The 20,160-nt window shown below is 35.7% G+C and overlaps 1 protein-coding gene and 1 long non-coding RNA gene across 6 annotated transcripts; one reads left to right on the top strand and one right to left on the bottom strand.

Annotated features, from left to right (window-relative positions):
* The first annotated feature begins 1,016 nt into the window (after window positions 1-1,016).
* On the top strand, window positions 1,017-20,020 carry slc38a7 (solute carrier family 38 member 7). Of its 4 annotated transcripts, none has more exons than XM_005166513.6 (12): window positions 1,017-1,208; window positions 10,774-11,209; window positions 11,784-11,837; window positions 13,556-13,700; window positions 13,779-13,923; window positions 14,019-14,117; window positions 14,203-14,260; window positions 15,890-16,004; window positions 16,117-16,264; window positions 16,351-16,550; window positions 16,645-16,696; window positions 18,803-20,020. In XM_005166513.6, exons 2-12 carry the CDS (start codon window positions 10,946-10,948, stop codon window positions 18,918-18,920), a joined length of 1,398 nt encoding a protein of 465 aa, XP_005166570.1. In that variant the 5' UTR covers window positions 1,017-1,208; window positions 10,774-10,945; the 3' UTR covers window positions 18,921-20,020.
* LOC137496218 (uncharacterized) lies at window positions 2,941-8,260 on the bottom strand. Of its 2 annotated transcripts, XR_011016403.2 has the most exons (6): window positions 6,453-8,260; window positions 6,091-6,146; window positions 5,541-5,600; window positions 4,614-4,728; window positions 4,238-4,349; window positions 2,941-3,170 (listed from the first exon to the last, which is right to left on the bottom strand). It is a non-coding gene; the product is annotated as an uncharacterized lncRNA (long non-coding RNA). The 2 variants fall into 2 exon arrangements; XR_011016404.2 differs by lacking the exons at window positions 5,541-5,600; window positions 6,091-6,146; window positions 6,453-8,260 and adding an exon at window positions 5,355-5,442.
* Window positions 20,021-20,160: the final 140 nt, after the last annotated feature.

Raw genomic sequence — 20,160 nt, forward strand, 5'->3', positions numbered from 1 at the left:
TGATCATTATTGTATGCATTATAAGAATCAAAAACACATTGTGTACAAAATGGTGTCCAGAAACTAGATAATTTTATTTAAATGTAGGTTTTCTGTCCAAATATTATTTATAAGACATTTTTTCTTTAAAAATTATATCAGGAAAACTATTTACATTTAAGATGCACTTACTGTATAAAGAAATTAGTTTACAGTAACTCACTCCACAAAGCTGGAAAATTATCCTCAGCAGTACAGAGGATGCAATATGTATACCTTTATTATAACATTTTCATAAACAGTTTTAATATCTGAACTTACTTAATCTTCTTTCTTTCTTTCTTTCTTTCTTTCTTTCTTTCTTTCTTTCTTTCTTTCTTTCTTTCTTTCTTTCTTTCAGTTTACAAATAGTAACCAAAATAGGTAAATGCATGCACATTGAAAAATGGGTAGGTGTGACAATTTGTAATTAAACCATATTTAATAATTAAATTTAATAATTAAACCAGATTAAACGTTTCACACACAACTCTGATGCACTTACTATACTTTCCCCCCTTAAACAACAAATGTTTATTTTCCCTAGTTTTTGCCCATTCCTGTGTCTGAAGGTGATCTGTGCCTACTGTATGATTGGATAAAGATTTATTGGTTTTATTTATTGTAAATTTTTATTTTACAGAAAGATATCCATTTCAATCCAAAACAGTCAGCCATAAATGCAGTTTTACAATAAAAGGACAAATTTAGTGTTTGCAGTTTTGGTCCTCCATAAGAAGACATGGATTAATATTTACTTTTTATACAATGTTTTCCAACATCAATATTTCCATCTAACGCACTAAAATGTTGATTGCCAAAGAGTTTTAGAAAGAATGCAGTTTAATATATAATCTTTTGGTAAAATGAATAACGTTACTATTTAGAATCTACTACATTACCCATAAGCTCTAAATCTGTCATGTGACAATGTCACGTGACGTCCAGGTACGCAGTGTCAGCAGCTAATATAGAAACGCCGAACAAGAAGCAACAGCATCGCTGTCACATCTGCATCTCTGTTCTTCGCTCAAACGCAATCTTATGTAGACCTATGCTCTTCATCACGGTACGGAATCAGCCAAGCATGAACGCATGAGGTGGTTTACACCATCTGCTGCTTTACCACACCTCGCTTGTACCTGGAGAGTTTGTTAGCTAAACAAAACCGCTGTTGTTATGCGAGTCACGTGAGTTGTTTTATCTTATAACTTATTCCTTTCTGATTTGTTTTATTTTTGCTTAAAGCACTGAACGTAGAGCTTGATGCAAATTACTTTTAAGTGAAATAAGTCGTGACTAATGACCTAATTGGGTTGGCCTGATGTCTTGATTAACTCAGCGTGAGCATTGTCATAATCTGTATTAGTGTAGTCTTTCTCTTATGTCAGACAGCATAACTGCTATTCTCTTTACTTAAGAGATGTCATGAAGTAACTGATAATGAATAGGCTGCTAATTATCTTTTGGTCAGACTCAGACAGTGCTGTAATCTTTTTCTTGCTGACTGCACGTTTCGTTTCCTCATCGCATGCTTGAGATTTCTGCTTACTGATGATCAGCTGAGAAATACAATGATGTCCCGTGACTCTCAGACTTGTCCTAAAGTCCAAACCACACTGTCAGTCGAGGTTGCTGATCACCTGTTTTTGTCAATTCGTGAAAGCTGTTATGTGCCCTGGTGATTTTTCACTAATGTCCAGAAGACTTTTGATATGCTTTGATGACACTATGATTTGGTGTACTGGGTGAAACCGTGATTATCTTTGGTTATGATGTTTGTCATTTTATCATTCATCATTCATTCATTAAAGAATACACTAAATATCTTATAATGACCTTAAAGGTTTGGTTCACCCAAAGATGAAAATCTGTTATTAGTTTCTCTGTTATTAATTACTCAAGTTGTTCCAGTCCCTTGAGACTTCCTTTTATCTTCGGAACACAGATGATGTCTCACGAACATTGCTGTCTATGGAGGATGAACAAAGGACAAAACAAGATATCACAATGTTACTAAGTGTTGCTGAATTGGTCCGGTAAAACAGGAACTTTTTAGGTGGCAATTCAAGGATCAGAACACCTCACTTTAATGACTTTCAATGTTCTAGAATATTTGTCACACAGATTTAATAAAAACAAAAGCATACATGTTAAAACTGTTAAACTGATTAAAGTGAGTTGATCAGAATGAAAGCAAAGCAATTACCTATAATTGTATTAGTCAATGCATAAATTATTCATTAGTCTTTGTTTTCAATTATGTAAATTTGTGCCAGCTTTTGCTGTACTAACATTGGATTGAAAGATCAGAGAAAGCCAATCCCCAGTCCACAGATGCTCTTTCATAAGAGAAGTGGTCAGATGTGGACAAAATAAACCAATTAAACCCCAGGTGTGAACAGTAATGTCTCTCCTTTGTCCACTTGTGATTAGATTGACAAAAACACATCTTCATATTAGGCATGGGCCAATATAACATTCTGATGGTATGATAACCTTCACTGTAAACGATTTCTTGTTAAATCAACAGTAAGTTACTGGCAACAATTATCCAGTAGCTGCTGTATTTCATAAAACGGTAACATTACTGTAATACTAATTACATTAGTATTACATTTACTGTAAAATGTAATACATCATTTTACTGTTGTTGATTTTTACTGTAACACCAATTACAGTAGTGATACACATACTGCAAAACTGAAAACAGTATTTTATTGTACATTTTTACCATGAAGAACTACGGTATTTTAACGTTACTTTCATTATTACTGTATAGTATTTTAGTTATTAAATGTTATTTTATTTTTTTTAATAGTGCTACTTTATAATGGGTAAAAATGTTTAAAAATTGCACAAGTGTTATTTTAACTGTTCAAGAAATACAAGAAAAATAAAGAAACTGAAACTTTAACTTCACAATAAAGGTTTATTGTGTAAACCATGCTAAAACAGTAGCAATAATTCAATATAACAAAGCAACAGAACACTAATAAACAATTGATCATTAAAACCAGTCAACAATTAATGCATCAAAAATTATTACAATTTTAAAAACAGGTGAAAATACTGCTACAAGACAGGAAATGATGAAGGCCAAATGATGTGGAAAGGGACAGTGAAAAAGGGCAGCAGCACTTCTGATGATCCTGCAAAAATGACAGGCAAAATCAATCACTGAAGTAAAAACTAATCATCCCTCAAACCATTTAATTCATTCAGAAACGAAACACTGCACTGTTGTTTTATATATATATATATATATATATATATATATATATATATATATATATATAAATATATATAACAGTTATAAATATATATAACAGTTTTTTTTATTGTTTTTGTTGGTGAAATACAGTTTTTTGTCAATTCACAATTACACTAACGTTAATGGGGAAAAGATCAGCGGGCATTGTTCTTAAAGATTGCTATTCAGGTGTCCACACAGGTGTGTAAAAAATAAAGTCTCATCTTAACTTAATGTCCGACTCTGTATAGCTCGAATATCTGATTCCATGATCACACTACTAGTGCTTCCACGAATTTAAGAGGGGTGAACACAGTTTATTCTCACTTTAAGAGGCTACATATTTAAAATTAAATAAATAAAAATAATCTAATTTAACGTGACTAATGTTAATTAAATACTTTTAGGCTTTTAACACGTATAAATCCACTTCTAACTTACAGATAAGATTGCGTTAGAGAACATGAAAGCCGTGGGTGATTTTTTAAAATAATGCTAATGATGAGTTACTGATATTTGGTTTGCATAAAACAAAGTAATCACTAAGCATTTATTTTTGGCAAAATCTGCAGAGAGGCTTAGCGACACGAGGAAATGTGTTAAAGTTGAGTAGAGAACTAAAGAGCAGTCTAGCCTACTTCATGAAATGTTTGTGGTAATATTCTGCGGTCAATTCGTATTACTGTATTTTAATATGCAGCAGTGATGGCATGTCAGCGAGACAAATAAACATTTTATCGAGTCATTTCATACAATTCATTTATTTATTTATTTTTTATACAAACCCTCTAGTGACATTTCCTCAAACTAAATCATCATAACGTTACTGTGCACAGCATCAGTAAAACGTTGAGAATAATTTAAATACTTAATTTTTTAAAACAGTCACTACTGATTAGAAACTAACATTAAAGCTAAGCTTACAGAAATCCTGTATGCATGACAATATAAATGTGTATTACTCACTGATGTCGAAGCACTTCCAGGTCATCAGAGATGTAGACAGGACAGAATGTGTGCTATCAAATGAGCTCTTGTGCAGCCTTTGTTGGACATCCAGGTAGTATGTTCACCCACACTGTAAGAAACAAAAACAGAAACAATTTATTAAAATGTGAGGGATAGTAAACATGTTTGGTCTACAGAGAGAAGAAAATGTTTACTTTAAGCATTGATCCTAATGAATCTATTTCTAAACTACATTTAACCTTATCACGGAAACAGCATTTTTGAGCTTTTAGACCAGGGGTGCTCAACCTTGTTTGCTTTAAATTAGAATTAAAACAATAAATCTCTATGTCAAATAAAATACTTCAGATCTAAATAAAGCAGGTGCTTTTACCTAAAGGTTCCTTCCCTCCAGTTAGTTTGGCTGCAAATCCCTCCACATCTGTGCTTTATTCGGTTCTTGTCTTAAGAGTAACTGGTGTCGCATTCCAGGTCCATCACAATCTGGGCTAGAAGGACAATATGACAAAAGACAAGACACATATAAATAAGTCTCAGAATAAAATATTTAAAGGATAGTTTACTATTTTGCCACTATTTACTCCACGTGTTTTAAACTAGTTTGAATTTCTGTTAAACACTGAAGCAGATATTTTTTAAGAATGTTAGTAACCAGTAACTATTGACATCCATATTTGAACCAAATTTCTTTAAAAAAATACGAGTTTGTGTTCAACGGAACAAATTAAATATATAACTATTTTGAAACAAGTGGAGGATGCCAAAGATGCTATTATTTTCATTTTGGGGTGAACTGTCCCTTCAATTCAAGTGTCAAGCAATAGTCATAAAAACTGATGTGTCGCTTGAGGAAAACTAAATCAAGTACCTTCTTTGAACAAGCAGAATCATTATGCCATTGTATTCAGTGATTCTCTTTTACATTTTACCACTATAAAACGATAGCTTCAACATGCAATCCATGTTAAGACAAAAATGAATAGCATAAAATAACATATTGAACTAAACTTACAGTTTTCAGGCTGTTTGAAAAAAAAAAACACATACGCCCAGTAAAATTGCTAATAAACACAAAGACAACAGTTATAGAAAAAAATGTTTATCTAATATTTACTCAGCACTTGGTAGGCAAATAGCATAGCCGTGGCTGTTTTAACACCAGATGTTTTTTTTTACTTAAAGTTTTCTTAGGAACTGCTGGAAGAAGAAAAAGAGGTTGTACATGAAACTCCTCACAACAAATCTGTAATCAACTTGACATTTAAAAATCTAATCAAAATGAGGAAGACATCGACATTACCTTGAATAATCAAGTGAGGAGTGATTGGTTGCATCAGTTTTTCAACATCAATTACTGTAGCTGAAAAACAGATAAATATAATAAGAGTAAAATAAGACTTAACATTAATTAATCTAAATCTATGGTACAACCATACCAATCTGTATGGGGTTAAAATACATTTGTACACAAATCATTCCCTGACCCCATCAATTTATCTTAGATTAGGATGGATATGACTTTGGCTTATATCTGTGTACTCAGAACGTACACTCACCTCAGGTACACCTGAACACCAAAAATTAAATGTACAATTAATGACACACTATACTGTACATCAAGCTCATTAACATTATTGAGAAATAGACAATTAATATGTAAGTTATTTTGTTAATATTAACGTTAGCTTAAAATAATTCAACTGCATTTAATTTTCAGCTCCATTTAATAAAACAGTTAAGACTCATTTCATTATGAGTTTAGTTTAAATAACTAACTTACAGTTGAAAAATTTTACCATAATGATAGCTTAGTCATAATGACTAAACGTTATGTGAAGACCAGAGCTTACCTTAACGGTAAACGTTTAACTTTTCATGGTGACTTCGCCTTCGTCTCAGTGTTGTGCTGAAATAGAGAATTCATTAATGCAGTTACAATAAGTTGAAGTTATGTTTTTCAGGTAACTTAACGTATGGTCAAAAACTCACTCAAGATAAACTCACTGTATCTAATACCTCGCAAACACTACAATGACCGCTTGGCGTCTGTTATTTCTTGTTTAAAATACCGTTTGTTAACGGATAGCGTGACATAACATAAGAACCTACAACTAATGTCACTTGGTTAATTCTTTTAAATTACACACACAATACACAAAAATACTTATAAAACAATCCTTTAACGGACAGAATTTGACTTTAAAACACTTACCGAGGATGAATTCGCTGGATGAAAGACGACAGGTGAATTTCAAATTAGGAGAGCCGTTGGCTCTATGTCGAGTCGTGTCCGTTCGGTTCTATGAATCGGCTCCTTAGTGAACAGTAAAGAATCGAATCCGCCTAAAACAGATTCCTTTTTGTATATGATTCATTACTATTTCGTTATACTGCTTGGCACAAGCATTTACTGTATACACTAATTATACACTAATTGCATATTGCTGAATGTGCTTGTGAACACGTGTGATCAAATAATTCCCGAGCAAACGGTTCAATACGATTCAGAGTCGCTCGAGTGCTGAACCGAACCAGTGCAAACGTGATATTGATTGCAATATAGTAACATTGTTTTTTATTCACTTTACCAGCGAAATTATTACATATATCTGACCTTGACAATACGAATAAAGTTCGTTTGAAGTGTTTTGAGAATTTATATTTTTTTCTCCCAGAATTCATTTCACATCAACAAGCAAATGGTATTGGCGGATGAGAAAGCCCAGCTAATATCATAAATATTGCGTTTAAAGAGCCCATATTATGGGTTTTTGAAAATTCCCCTCCATGTAGTGTGTAACACAGCTCTAAGTGAAGTGAAGTATCCAGCTAAGGCTTAAATCTGTAAGAATACAGTGTTTAAAACGGTTGATTCATCTATAAAAGAGTCGACTCATAGTGCTTCAAACGAGTCGCCTTGATACCGACTCATTAGGTGTTTCGCCATGACGTACGAACGAAACCAAGTTATTCACGTGCACGCGCAAACCCGGGAGATTTCAAACCTGAGGCCCCGCCCTCTGACGCAGAAACCCAGACACACACACGCACACACACACACACAAACAAACACACGCACACCCACAAACACACGCACACAAACATGCCGGTCGATTGAAGTCACACTGCAGATGGATATATTGAGTCTCTACCCAAAGATGAAACCTCAGCATTATAACCAAGCAGTTGGAAACTTCTGGAAGCTACATGCTACAAAGAATACTTCATCTGAGTTTGTTAAAGGAAGGATCAGTAAAGAGTAACTGATGGACGTCAGGATGGGTTTCTTCCATTTCTCAAGTGTAAGTACGTGCGGTTAAAGTTGTTGCCTCGTTGACTCTAGCTTGCAAATGTATTTAGTTATGATTTGTTACTTGTAACCGCGTGTACTGTATCAGGTTAACTGGATATTTTATCTTATCGCGTGCAAAGTCACGTTAAAAACGCGACGCGTGCTGTTTGTTTATGGAGCTCCGTGCTAGAGTTCTGCTCCCGCGATTTATTCGGAAATTTATTCCCGCGCCGCAGAAATCTGGCGCGGGGACAGCCGCGGGAATAAATTTCCGAATAAACCGCGGGAGCGGTCGGTAACGGGTTTAATTTGGGACGGGAGCGGGCTGTCTAGCAATATCACGGATATTGCTATGCGAATTAGAAAGAGAGAGTCTGCGTGGTGCTTGTGTGTGTGTTAGTGCGCACGCGCGCGTATGAGAGAGAGAGAGAGAGAGAGAAGAGAGAGAGCGAACGAACGAGCGAGCTTTGTGCTGTGTGTGTGTGTGTGTGTTTATACAGACAGTGATTTTTGGTTGTGTTCTCCGCTCTAGCGGGACCGGGCGCGGCGGGCAGAAAACGGAGCGGGTTCTTAGGCTAAAACCTGGCGGGTGCGGGCGGAAGCGGGAGCGTTGTCATCCGGAGGTGTGTGTGTGTTTTTGTGTGTGTGTGGTATGGCGAGTACACGACTGTCTCCTTCGTTCGGTTATCCGTGGCACTATCCACTCGCCATAGTGTGGCAGCTAAAATCCACGTCTACACTATCGAGCGTGTATGAACTGTGATTACTTTTTAAATTGTTGATTAGCTATTGGCCATTTCCCTCTCTGACTGAAGGCAGTCGACCAATCGCGACAGACTGTCATCGGTCCAATCAGCGCAGATTAGCTTCGCGCTAAGGAGGGGTTTGGGAACAAATGAATCACTGGACGATTCATACAGGAGTCGCTGGGATAATTAGGTAAAAATAAATGCAGATTATAAGACCATGAAAGTGTTTTTTAACCTTGCATGCATATTAGACTGTTGTTGGAGACCCTTACAACCAGGATATGACCCTATTTCATGTATAATATGGGCTCTTTAATATGTCACGAAATGAAATTTTAACAGTGTTTCATGCGAGAATGTAGTTCTTACAAACTTAAATCTGTGGTTTATTTATAGATATCATGTGTAAATTGTAAGCGTGCTTTGCCGATAGCGGAGATTCTGACCTCCAGGGTGTCCATCATCACTCATGTATCCGGCGAAACGAGGTTATAATCGGCTAGACATGTGAGACTTGCCCCGGTCTTAGATGGCTCTATAATGAATGTGTTATGAAATTTAGTTTTAACCGTTTTTCATGCGGGAATGTAGTTGTTTTAAACTCAAGTCTGTGGTTTATTTATAGAGATGGTGGGTATTTTAAAATATTGTTTTGAAAATGCGGAGATATGTGACCTCCATGGTGATGACGGGTGCCCTAACCTCATGGATCCGTCTAAAGCAGGCTGGTCATTATGACATTTAAGCTAACTTTGGTTTCATGAATCAATTACTTCTGTTCCAGTTTACGTTTTGGTTAAGCACAAAGTTATGTTGATTAAAAATGATTTAATATTTTCATGTTAACCTTATAAAATTAAGGTGCAGTACACCCAAATATGGAAAACCAGGGGACAGCTTTATGCACTGAACAGTCTGAAGAAATAGGTTATTTTATTTTTCTTCACAAAATACTTTGTCAAAAAATAAATAAACATAATAAAAATATAAAGTGTGTGTAGAGTTTTTCATGGTCATTTGCAGTACTGTATTTAGATGCACAGTAACTGATTTTTTCCCAAAATTCATTGTAAAATCTGCAGTAGCATACTGTTAATCATGTTCACAGTATGGAAATGTTGAGAATACATTATCATGCTGTGAAAACAGCAATATATACAGTAACACACTGTGCACAGCTTATACAGTAAACAACTGTTGAGAAATGCAGTATAATACCGTGAAAACAACAGAAATCGTTTACAGTGTTGGATAAAAATATCATGGTTTCATAGTATCATGATAGTGTGCTCACTGCTCTAAAATATATTCTATTTAAATGTCTGAGTAGAAAACAAAAACAAATATTTTGAGAAACATTTATAATATTTTGGAGCAGTAAACATGTCAGGCTAAGTAACTCAAATGAGTTATTGACTTCTACTGTCTTCATTAGTTTCAAAACCAATGATTTCTTTACAATTGAAAACAACATCTTTGGATATTTTTTTTTTCTGCTGGAGATACTGGTGTAATAAAAAACTAAAAAGAAATGTAAATAAAATATCTTACGTTTACCATTGGAACGATACAGCACTTTATCATGAAAACGATTATTGTCCCATACTTACTTCATACCAGTTGAGAACAGGGCCTACAAACATTATTTCAATTTTGATTTAATTGATTTCAAGTACATTTAAAGTAACACTACCCTCGCTTATTTTATCCTTGCAAGAAAATTGATATAAATCAGATATGTTTACCATCTTCTTTTATGTTTTGAATGAAATCTGTTTTAATAACAGATAATCAGTAATCAAAGTCTGGAACATTGCGCTAAATGACAATTTTGTGATTTGTAATGTTATTTCGCACATTTAAAATCACTTTCATGAAACTAATTTCTTGTGAACAGTAGAGGGTGACGGCTTATTAGTAAAACAATTCTGAAGGATCATGTGATCACACAAATACATTGCATTTTAACAAATTGAAACAGAAAACATATCATTCATTCATTTTTCTTCGGCTTAGTCCCTTTATTCGTCAGGGTTCGCCACAGTGGAATGAACCGCCAACTTATACATCATATGTTTTACACAGCAGATGCCCTTCCAACTGCAACTGTACTGGGAAACACCCATACACACTTATTCACACTCGCACACTACGGCCAATTTAGTTTACCCAATTCCCTTATAGTGCATGTGTTTGGACTGTGGAGGAAATTGGAGCACTGAATCCAACACCAACACGATAAGAACATGCAAACTCCACACAGAAATGCCAACTGACCCAGCCGGGACTCAAACCAGTATCCTTCTTGCTGTAAGGCAACAGTGCTAACCGCTGAGCCACCTTTCCATCAAAACAGATCATTTAAATTATAAAAAAAATTCTACATTTTACACTTTGATCGTATCAAAAGAGTCCAAAAAACCCAGTTATTTTACAATGCTGGTAAATAGTTTAGTAATTTACTGATATTTTTTTCTTCTGTTTGTTCACAGGTGACCTTATCGCATCTCTTGCTGCTGAGGAGATTTGTTAATCCACGTGTCTGTTTACACCTCTACCCCCTTGATGGTGGTGACTCTGACTGACAGCTCAAGTGTTTACCTCAGTTTATGCCCTATGATGTTCTTGTGAGTTTATCTGCGAGTGTATGAGAAGGCAAGCGTCATGTCGAGGCCGGACAGAGCGATCAACAGTGAAGCAGGAGACTGGGGTTACAGTGAAGATGCTGGGGAAAGAGCTTGGCTGCTGCAGAGCCCCAGTGTGGACTCCGTCCAGCCTCCCAGCCAATCAGATGACAGTAGGGGAGGGACTTCATCACTCGGGGCTGTTTTTATTGTGGTGAATGCTGCTCTGGGTGCTGGACTTCTCAATTTCCCTGCTGCTTTTAACATGGCTGGAGGCGTCACAGCCGGAGTGACACTTCAGATGGTAAGAAGAACTTGCATAGTTTTTTTGTCTTGTTTCTATTCAAAATTTTTAAAAATTCTTAAATCACAAAGTATTTTCTAGACAATCAAAGCATAATGACTCTATTGTCCCTGTATCTGTGGTTACACTTGGTAAACAGTGGTGAGTTCGGTGAACTGATGACTTTCAGGGCCAATCACAGTAATTTCTGTTGAGCACTTGAACACAATGGCAAATCAGAGGTGTATAAGAACATGATCAAATGTTAGCGGGAAATGGACGTTTTTAAAATTTCAGTATCAATCGGTATTGAATTCCAGTATCCTGACAACCATACCGCATAGACAGATTTTGTTTGTTTTAAGGAAAAATATATTTTAATTTTGGCATAATATTTCTTAAAATGAGGCATTTTTTTGCTTGTCAAGAAAATACTTTTTGATAATTTTTTTTTTGATATTTGGACAAGAAACAAGCCAAAAAAAGTATGATATCTTTGCAGTATAGTTTATTGTATATAAGAGGACGAGGTGTCTGTTTGAAGATGAATATTGTGAAATTAAAGCTTGTGTTCTTTTATCTTAATATTTTGCAGTGCATGATGGCCTTTATTATCACTGGGCTGGTGATTTTGGCTTATTGCTCTCAGGTAAGTAAATATTTATGTCAGACACACTGAAAACACGTGTATTATTCAGTCAGAAAGAGCTCTTTTGGAGTACACATCAAATTGAATTAACAAAGGTAATTTTATATACTGTAACTTATAAAAGAAAGTTAAACCAGCAAAATAGTATTAATGCAAATTATTTACTTTAAATAAAACTAATAAAACAGTAATCATTCAAAACAACAATCAATTGTCTAGGGATAATAACAAAAATAAAGAACTTTAAATAAAACTGTAACTACATGATAGAAATCAGACACGTGCACACAGGGCTCAACCTGTGCAGTGCACATGCCCTTTTTAGTCTTGGAAAAAAATATATCAATATATCAGTGGAAATGTATTATGTTAAGGTGTATATTAAGCAATAAATATATGAAGTCAAGTTGAGCTTTATTGTCATTTTGCTACTTGTGTGGACGTGCATTTTAGCGAAATGTTGCATTTCACAGGAGATGAATAAACATAATTATAAATATGAACACAACATTGGATGTAAAAGCAATTTTAAATCTAAAAATAACTATTGTCTAGTATATTTAGGAAAAGAAGACACCACTTATGTTGACCAGTACTTATAAATAAATAAATAAATAAATAAATAAATAAATAAATAAATGTATTGATGTTGTTAGATCACACTCTCCATGCCAAGATAAATAAGATCAAGCCCCAGATGCCAGATCCTGTCAGAAAATGTATGTTTCTCTGGGTATTTAGGCAACAAGCCAGCAGAGCCGCTCAATATCCAAACCTGTTAACCAGTGTTCAACTGAATTAACAATCTCCTATCAATATAGGAGTTGACTGAGAAAGCCAGAGAGGAGCAGAAGACAAAGTAATCATCATAATGAAAGAGCAGAGTTAATTGGATAATCTTAGTTGCGTATGATTCAATGCTCCGACTTCGTCTGACCAGGATAAATCCAACAAGTGTTATTATTTCTCAAGCAACAGTAATGGAAAATTACTTTTTCACAACATTGTCCAGTGACAATATAGACCTATGAGACATTCTCTTATCTCTTACTCATGAAAACAAATGTCGCACAAGACAAGATTATAACAATATGATAAAAGGAAATCTTTCTAAAGCAATATAGTAATAACAGACCATAAAAACATAATAAAATGACAAATAATAATTAAATCATTAGGTGATAATCAATAATGTGATATAATGATTATTATATAAATGTCTAAGGCTCATATGATTAAATAAAATAATTAAATGAAGAATAAATGAATATAAACAAATGAAAATAAACACTAATGAATGGTTGTTTTCTTAAAACAGCACAGGATAGTATTTAGGACAGTCACAAAAGATTTCTGTTTCATTAGAATGTTTTGTTGATCAGAGAGTCCTGAAAAGAATTAAATCTATACGATATTGATGAAATATTTAACATTTATAATAAAGAACAAAATGTTTCATGCTTGGCACATTAGCTTGATTACTGAATCAAAAAATGGTTGTAATAATATTATTGTTTTACATGCATTTTTGATCAAAACATTTCGCAGAGTCATTATGTAAAATAAATGTTGCGATAAATTGCCATTAGATATTAGTTACACTTTTTTCTGTATCAACAGCTCTAAAATGAGATCTTGAATATTGATTTGGACCATCAGGAATTAAAAGAATTAGAAAGGCTTGATCTCCATTTCCCTAAACCCCCATTTTTTTGTAGGTGAGCAATGAATCAACCTATCAGGAGGTGGTCCGTGCTGTGTGTGGGAAGGCTCTTGGTGTCATATGTGAGCTGGCGATTGCTGTTTACACCTTTGGCACCTGTATAGCCTTCCTCATCATTATTGGTGATCAGCTGGACAAGCGTAAGTGTGTTCCCATAAACACAGGCGCATCAAAGTAGTCTGAGTAGAGTAAGCTGACTTGTGTCTTTCCTACAACAGTGATCGGCGCAATAAACAATGAGTCAGAGAAGGAGATAAGTTTGCACTGGTACACCGATCGTAAGTTCACCATCACTTTGACCTCAGTGCTGATCATTCTGCCTCTGTCTATACCCAAAGAGATTGGCTTCCAGAAGTATGCCAGGTAACATTATCTTCAGTTTTATTCTTTGGGTGGTGGAGCAGTGGAATAGTTGGTGGTGAAATGATACATGCATATTTGTACTGATTTTTCTGTAGCACCCTGAGTGTTATCGGCACCTGGTATGTGACAATCATAGTCATAGTCAAATACATCTGGCCCAGCAAAGATGTTTCTCCAGGAATCATCCCTGTCAGGTCAGAAGAATAGCTGCTAGAACTAAATAAAATGGAAGAGATTGTAATGCCCTATTATAACATTGGATGGTTGATTGTTTTTCAGACCTGCATCCTGGACAGATGTGTTCAATGCTATGCCCACAATCTGCTTTGGGTTCCAGGTGTGTAAACTCATCTTGACTATTCAAATGTGTATGATTGTAAAAAAAATGTTTAAGTTACTAATGTTAGCAAGAGTGGACTTAACAAATAAGCGAGGTAAGCAGCCACTTAGGGCCCCTGGGAATTAGGGGGTCACGACCAATGCCAAGAAAGCCTATATTAATCGTATAGCTCATTTATAAAATTTCTTGTTGTAAAATCTGTCTATAGCTGTTAAGATTTTCAAGAGTTCACGCTTAGCTGATGATTGAAAATAAAGCTTGTTTGGCATGCTGTCCCGGGAGAGAGCCCTGTGCTTATAAGATCCTCGAGCCCTGGGCTCCCTCCTGTTGCAGGGCGAGAGGGGAGTTTGAGTTCAGGTAGATCTCGACTAGGCAACAGCGCTAATCACTGGCCACCGTGTTGTCCGTTTGAAAGGAGGGAAAGTAGGGTTAGGTGGGGGGGTCTTCGAGACGACGATATTGAGATGAGAAAAGTCTGGTTATTTATAGTGAGGTAAGGATAGTCTGATAGGATAATTAGTCATGAGCTAAAGTTGGAACAGCTGTGAGCAATCATAAGCACGTGATCCTCTCGAAATTTGTTTATAAATAAAACTTAATGTCATTACTTCTTTTCAAAACCAGGGGCCCCCACAAATTGTGGAACGTTACGTCTGTACTGCACATGCAAATATTAAAATGTAATCACAATTATGGATAATTAACTGTGCATAGTTAGTTTGTGAACTTGTTTTTTTATTTGTGAATTTATTTTATTTAATTTTACATTAAAAGATCAAGGTTCCACCTAAATAATATATTTTACCATGCAATTTATTTACAACAAATCTATAGGGTGGGCCATTTATATGGATACACCTTAAGAAAATAGGAATGGTTGGTGATATTAACGTCCTGTTTGTGGCACAGTAGTATGTGTGAGAGGGGCAAACTTTTCAAGATGGGTGGTGACCATGGTGGCCATTTTGAAGTCGGCCATGTTGGATCCAACTTTTGATTTTTTAATAGGAAGAACCCTCTTCTCCCAATCTTTACACACTGATAGTAACACCGCAGAACAAATGCCAACACAGGCTGCCAATATCGGTAGTTTCAGGTGCTGCACATCTTATATCTTCACACCATAGACAATTGCGTTCAGATGACCCCAAAAATAAAAGTCTAAGAGCGTCAGATCGGGAGACCCTTCAACTGGCCCATGACGACCAATCCACTTTTCAGGAAACTGTTCATCTTGGAATGCTTGGACCTGACATCCATAATGTGGTGGTGCACCATCTCGCTGGAAAAACTCAGGGAACGTGCCAGCTTCAGTGCATAAAGAGGGAAACACATCATCATGGAGCAATTTCAAATATACAGTGGCCTTGAGGTTTCCATTGATGAAGAATGGCCCCACTATCTTTGTTGTCTCTTAGTTGTTCTCTCATTTAGACGGCACATGGGAGAGATTTGAAGAAGAATTAAAACTTCAGAGAGGAGAAATAATTCTTAATAATTAAAAAGATTTTTCAATAAAAGTTCAAAGGACAACCTTGTATTTAATACCGAATGAAGTTTAGGCACTCAATTCACTATTTCTTATAATCTAGCAGCTTCTCATTGTCCTTGTTTTCTTCATTTCAGTGTCACGTCAGCAGCGTTCCTGTTTTCAACAGCATGAAGAAGCCAGAAATCCGGCCGTGGTGGGGAGTTGTCACAATCAGCATGATCATCTGTCTCTTTGTGTATACAGGCACAGGTTTGTGTGCTTGAATTTGCTGAAACTTACAAATGAATAAACAGGCATATGAGGAAATCATGCTATAATTTACTTAAAATGTTGACTTGTTTTTTTTTTTCTCCCCCCACAGGTGTCTGTGGCTTCCTATCATTCGGCTCAAGTGTAAGTCAGGATGTGTTGATGTCATATCCATCTGATGATGTAGCAGTGGCCATTGCTCGAGCCTTCATCATCATTTGTGTTGTTACCTCGTATCCAATTCTGCACTTCTGTGGGAGGTAACATGCTTATTGTGGTCTATAATATGTGAAGTAAACATACGGTCAGGTCTGAAAGGGAATATGCATGTTTGTTTGTGCTTCAGGGCAGTGCTGGAAGGTTTGTGGCTGCGATTTAAAGGAGAGGAGGTGGAGACGGATGTGGCAAAGGAACGGAGACGCAGGATACTGCAGACCCTCGTCTGGTTTTGTCTAACGCTCATTCTGGCTCTCTTCATTCCTGATATCGGAAGAGTCATTTCACTCATTGGTGGTTTGGCTGCGTGCTTCATTTTTGTCTTTCCAGGTATTTCATTTCAAATTACCTCAGACTTTTGTCTGCTTTTTTCAGTATAGTAACCAAACAGTGACCATGTTCATTTGTTGGTGTTTGTCTGTAGGATTGTGCTTGATTCAGGCAAAGCTTTCAGAACATGATGTCAGATCTAACAGGTAAACCCATCTATAACTTTTTGAAGTATCCATTTTCCTAAATTTAGTTCATTCTCTAAAAAAAAAAAAAAAAAAAAAAAAACTTAAAATTTCTTCCCCTTTATTGAAAGTCCATAAGTGGGCTGCACGATAATAAACATCGGACATTGTGATATTTTTTTCTTTGAGATATATTGCGATATGAATACAATTTCACCAGATTACTTGAATAGTTCTATTCAGAAAGAAATCCTTAATATATATATATATATATATATATATATATATATAGAGAGAGAGAGAGAGAGAGAGAGAGAGAGAGAGAGAGAGAGAGAGAGAGAGAGAGAGAGAGAGAGATTGGGGTGATTTTTGTAAGGGTGTAAATCATGTCTAAAAAATAATAAACAAATTGTAAGCAAGAATAATTACAATAGAGCAAAGAAAAAAGTCAAATAAACATTCGACTAGTATTCAGGTACAGAAATTGAATAATGAGTCTAAAATAACACTGTACAGTCTTCACTGTGTTAATAATTCAGTAAAATTACACTTCATTAGAGTTACAAATGTTGCTCATTTTTGTGCCCGAATGCTTTAAACCAGGAGTGTCCAAACTCAGTCCCTTAGGGCTGCTGTCCTGCAGATTTTGGCTCCAACTTGCCTTAATACACTGGTCAGGATGTTTCTAGATACCAAGTAAGAGTTTGATTAGCTAGCCCAGGTGTCTGATTGAGGTTTGAACAAAACTATGCAGGCGATTCAGGACTGAGTTTGGACACCCCTGCTTTAAACTTTCTTGAAATGCCTTTAAAACATATGCTAATGATAAAGTTTCAGTCTGTTATGGTTATACAGTACTCTGCAATGACTTGAGAAATCTCATGTATTCTCAATTGTTGTGCTGATTGAGAATAATCCCAATTTAGCATTGACTGTCCTGTGATGTGACTATTCCAGATACACACATTACAATATCGATGCTGAAATGATGTATTGTTTTGCCCTAAATCAAATATTCAGATATTCTGAATTGAATATGTATGAATCAAGTGGTTTCACTCAAGTCTTCTGAAGAAACATGATTACTTTAAATGATACACACACACACACACACACACACACACACACACTCTCCATTTTACCATCAGTGTGCAGCATCCACTTGGATGAGACAGTGATAGAGCCAGTGATAAAGCCAATTCGCTGGATGGGTAAGGGCAGTTTAAAGGAATTTGGCCGGGACACCGGGGTGACACCCCTACTCTATATGAGAAGTGCCATGGGATTTTTAATGACCACAGAGAGTCAGGACCTCGGTTTAGCGTCTGATCCGAAAGCCCACTGACAGTATAGTGTCCCCTTCACTTTACTGGGGCTTTAAGACTCACAAACTGCAGATTGATCACCCCCTGCTGGCATCACAAACACCACTTCCAACAGCAACCTAGTTTTAGCATGTGGTCTCCAATCCAGGTATTGACCAGGTTTAGCCCGGCTTAGCTTCAGTGAGTAACTGGAGTGACTGTGCTAATGCAGTGAAACAGCTGAGAAAATAGTAGTCATGAAATGGCTTCCACAGAATTCAGACCTCAAAATAATAGACGCAGTGTGGGATCACTTAGAAACAGAAAGTAAGAATAAACAGCCTAAAGCTAAACTTTATTAACTTTATTTCAGAAAAGCTCAGGACAGTCTGACCTTAACGGATTAGAACCAATATATGTATATACAACCACTTAGGCCAAATCTATACAGTGTTATGTAACATTCTTAACATTAGATCACCAAATTTGGTGGATGACTATGACTTATACACAGTACTGTGCTTTAATCAATGTCTATATGTGAATGGGAGCCTATGTTAAATTTGTTTATCTTGCAATATAAACCGAATGTGTCTTTTATGAAATCTTGGATTAAACCACTCACATAGATTTCTAGTCTTTGTAAATTAGTTTATGTAAGATTTGGTGAAATAGTGGAAAAAGAGAAATCTTTATTTTTATTGTGTATCGATAAGGTGTAATGCATTTTTTTGGGGGAGAACTAATATTGTAAATAACATTAGCATGTCCAAATAGTTGAGTATTGCAGGATAAAACCAATAATCTAATTATTTCCTTATAGCTGGAATGCAATGGTGGCCTACGGGGTCATCATGGTTACGATTGGCGCTTTCATCTTTGGCCAAACTACCACAAATGCCATCTACAAAGACATCATCAACAATCCCAACAGCCCGTAGGAGGGTTTGCTGTGACTGCATGAATAGTAGAGCTTGAACAAACAGAGGCAAAGTGAATATAGGGGAAAGAAGACAGTCAAAATCAGACCGCTGACCTCTATTACATGTTCAGGAGGCTGTTTTAAATTCTTCACATTGTAATGCGCAGCTGTTCCTCTGAAGTCTGTTCCTCCTGATGTAGTGGATCATCCACCAGCATGCAGCATCATCTCTCTGCTCTGGAACTATTGATCCTGTGAAGGAAATATTAATGACCTGACTGAATTGTGGACATTGTGTTAAATCCTACAATATTAGATCTTCCAAATATACTTTTTTTTTTGCAATTTGCCTGTTTTCTTTTTATATATTTTTAATAAACTGATTTGTGATTTTTATGAGAACCTTATATACTTGATGTTGTAAACGTGGTCAGTATTCATAATGTTTACCAATGAAATATTAATTTCTTTATGGACTTGCACTGCCAAACATGTAATTCTACAGTGTTTGTGTGTACATATAAGCCACTGTAGACCAGAAGTTAAATCTGTACTTCAGGATATTTTTGAAGAATGGTTTTATTTTAGTTTGATGCATGAATGTTGTTTCTGTTTAGCACATTTTCTAAACGAGCATTGTGTGAAATTTGTTTACACCCTGGGTGCACAGTCTCTAGTTTTAAAAGTTCACTGACACGCAATGAACACTAGACGATTGACTTGAAAACTTCAGGTTTAATTCAATTTCATTTATAAGGGAATGTAGGTACATGTACATTACTTGGGTGAAAATGAGCATCTCTAGAATATTTCTTTGAACCATACTCCAAACAGCTTAGGTGTATGTCACGTTGGTGTGCGGTAGTGACCTCATGTTTTTCTGTTCTTGAATGTTCGTTTAATAAGGGACTGTTCTCATATCCCATCTCATGGATTTAAAAATCAACACTAGATGCATGTTTCCACAATCATGTATTATTGTATGTTTCAGTGCAATCGAATGTTCCATATTATGTCAATTAAAATGTTTTTGTGCTCATTGTGATCCTTTTTTGATCAACTGCAAGATCAAGTTAAACTGTTAAGCATTCAATAAAAAATATTTAAGTGCATAAAAAATGTTAATAATTGGCCCCATATTAATTCATGATTTCTCTGCTATTTTTTAGAGACTGAATGATTACACATTTATTGTCAAACAACTGTTAACTCTTCTTAATAAACTCCTCCAGGTAAAGATATGTGCCTAAACAACGTCA

The sequence above is a fragment of the Danio rerio genome, chromosome 7 (assembly GCF_049306965.1).
Source record: "Danio rerio strain Tuebingen ecotype United States chromosome 7, GRCz12tu, whole genome shotgun sequence".
NCBI lineage: Eukaryota > Metazoa > Chordata > Actinopteri > Cypriniformes > Danionidae > Danio > Danio rerio.

Excerpts from the sequence above, each read along its gene's own strand:
- slc38a7 (XM_005166513.6), top strand. The coding sequence starts at position 10,946 with ATGTCGAGGCCGGACAGAGCGATCAACAGTGAAGCAGGAGACTGGGGT. Across the intron at positions 11,210-11,783 it reads CCGGAGTGACACTTCAGATG|TGCATGATGGCCTTTATTAT; the intron begins GTAAGAAGAACT and ends AATATTTTGCAG. Across the intron at positions 13,924-14,018 it reads GGCTTCCAGAAGTATGCCAG|CACCCTGAGTGTTATCGGCA; the intron begins GTAACATTATCT and ends ATTTTTCTGTAG.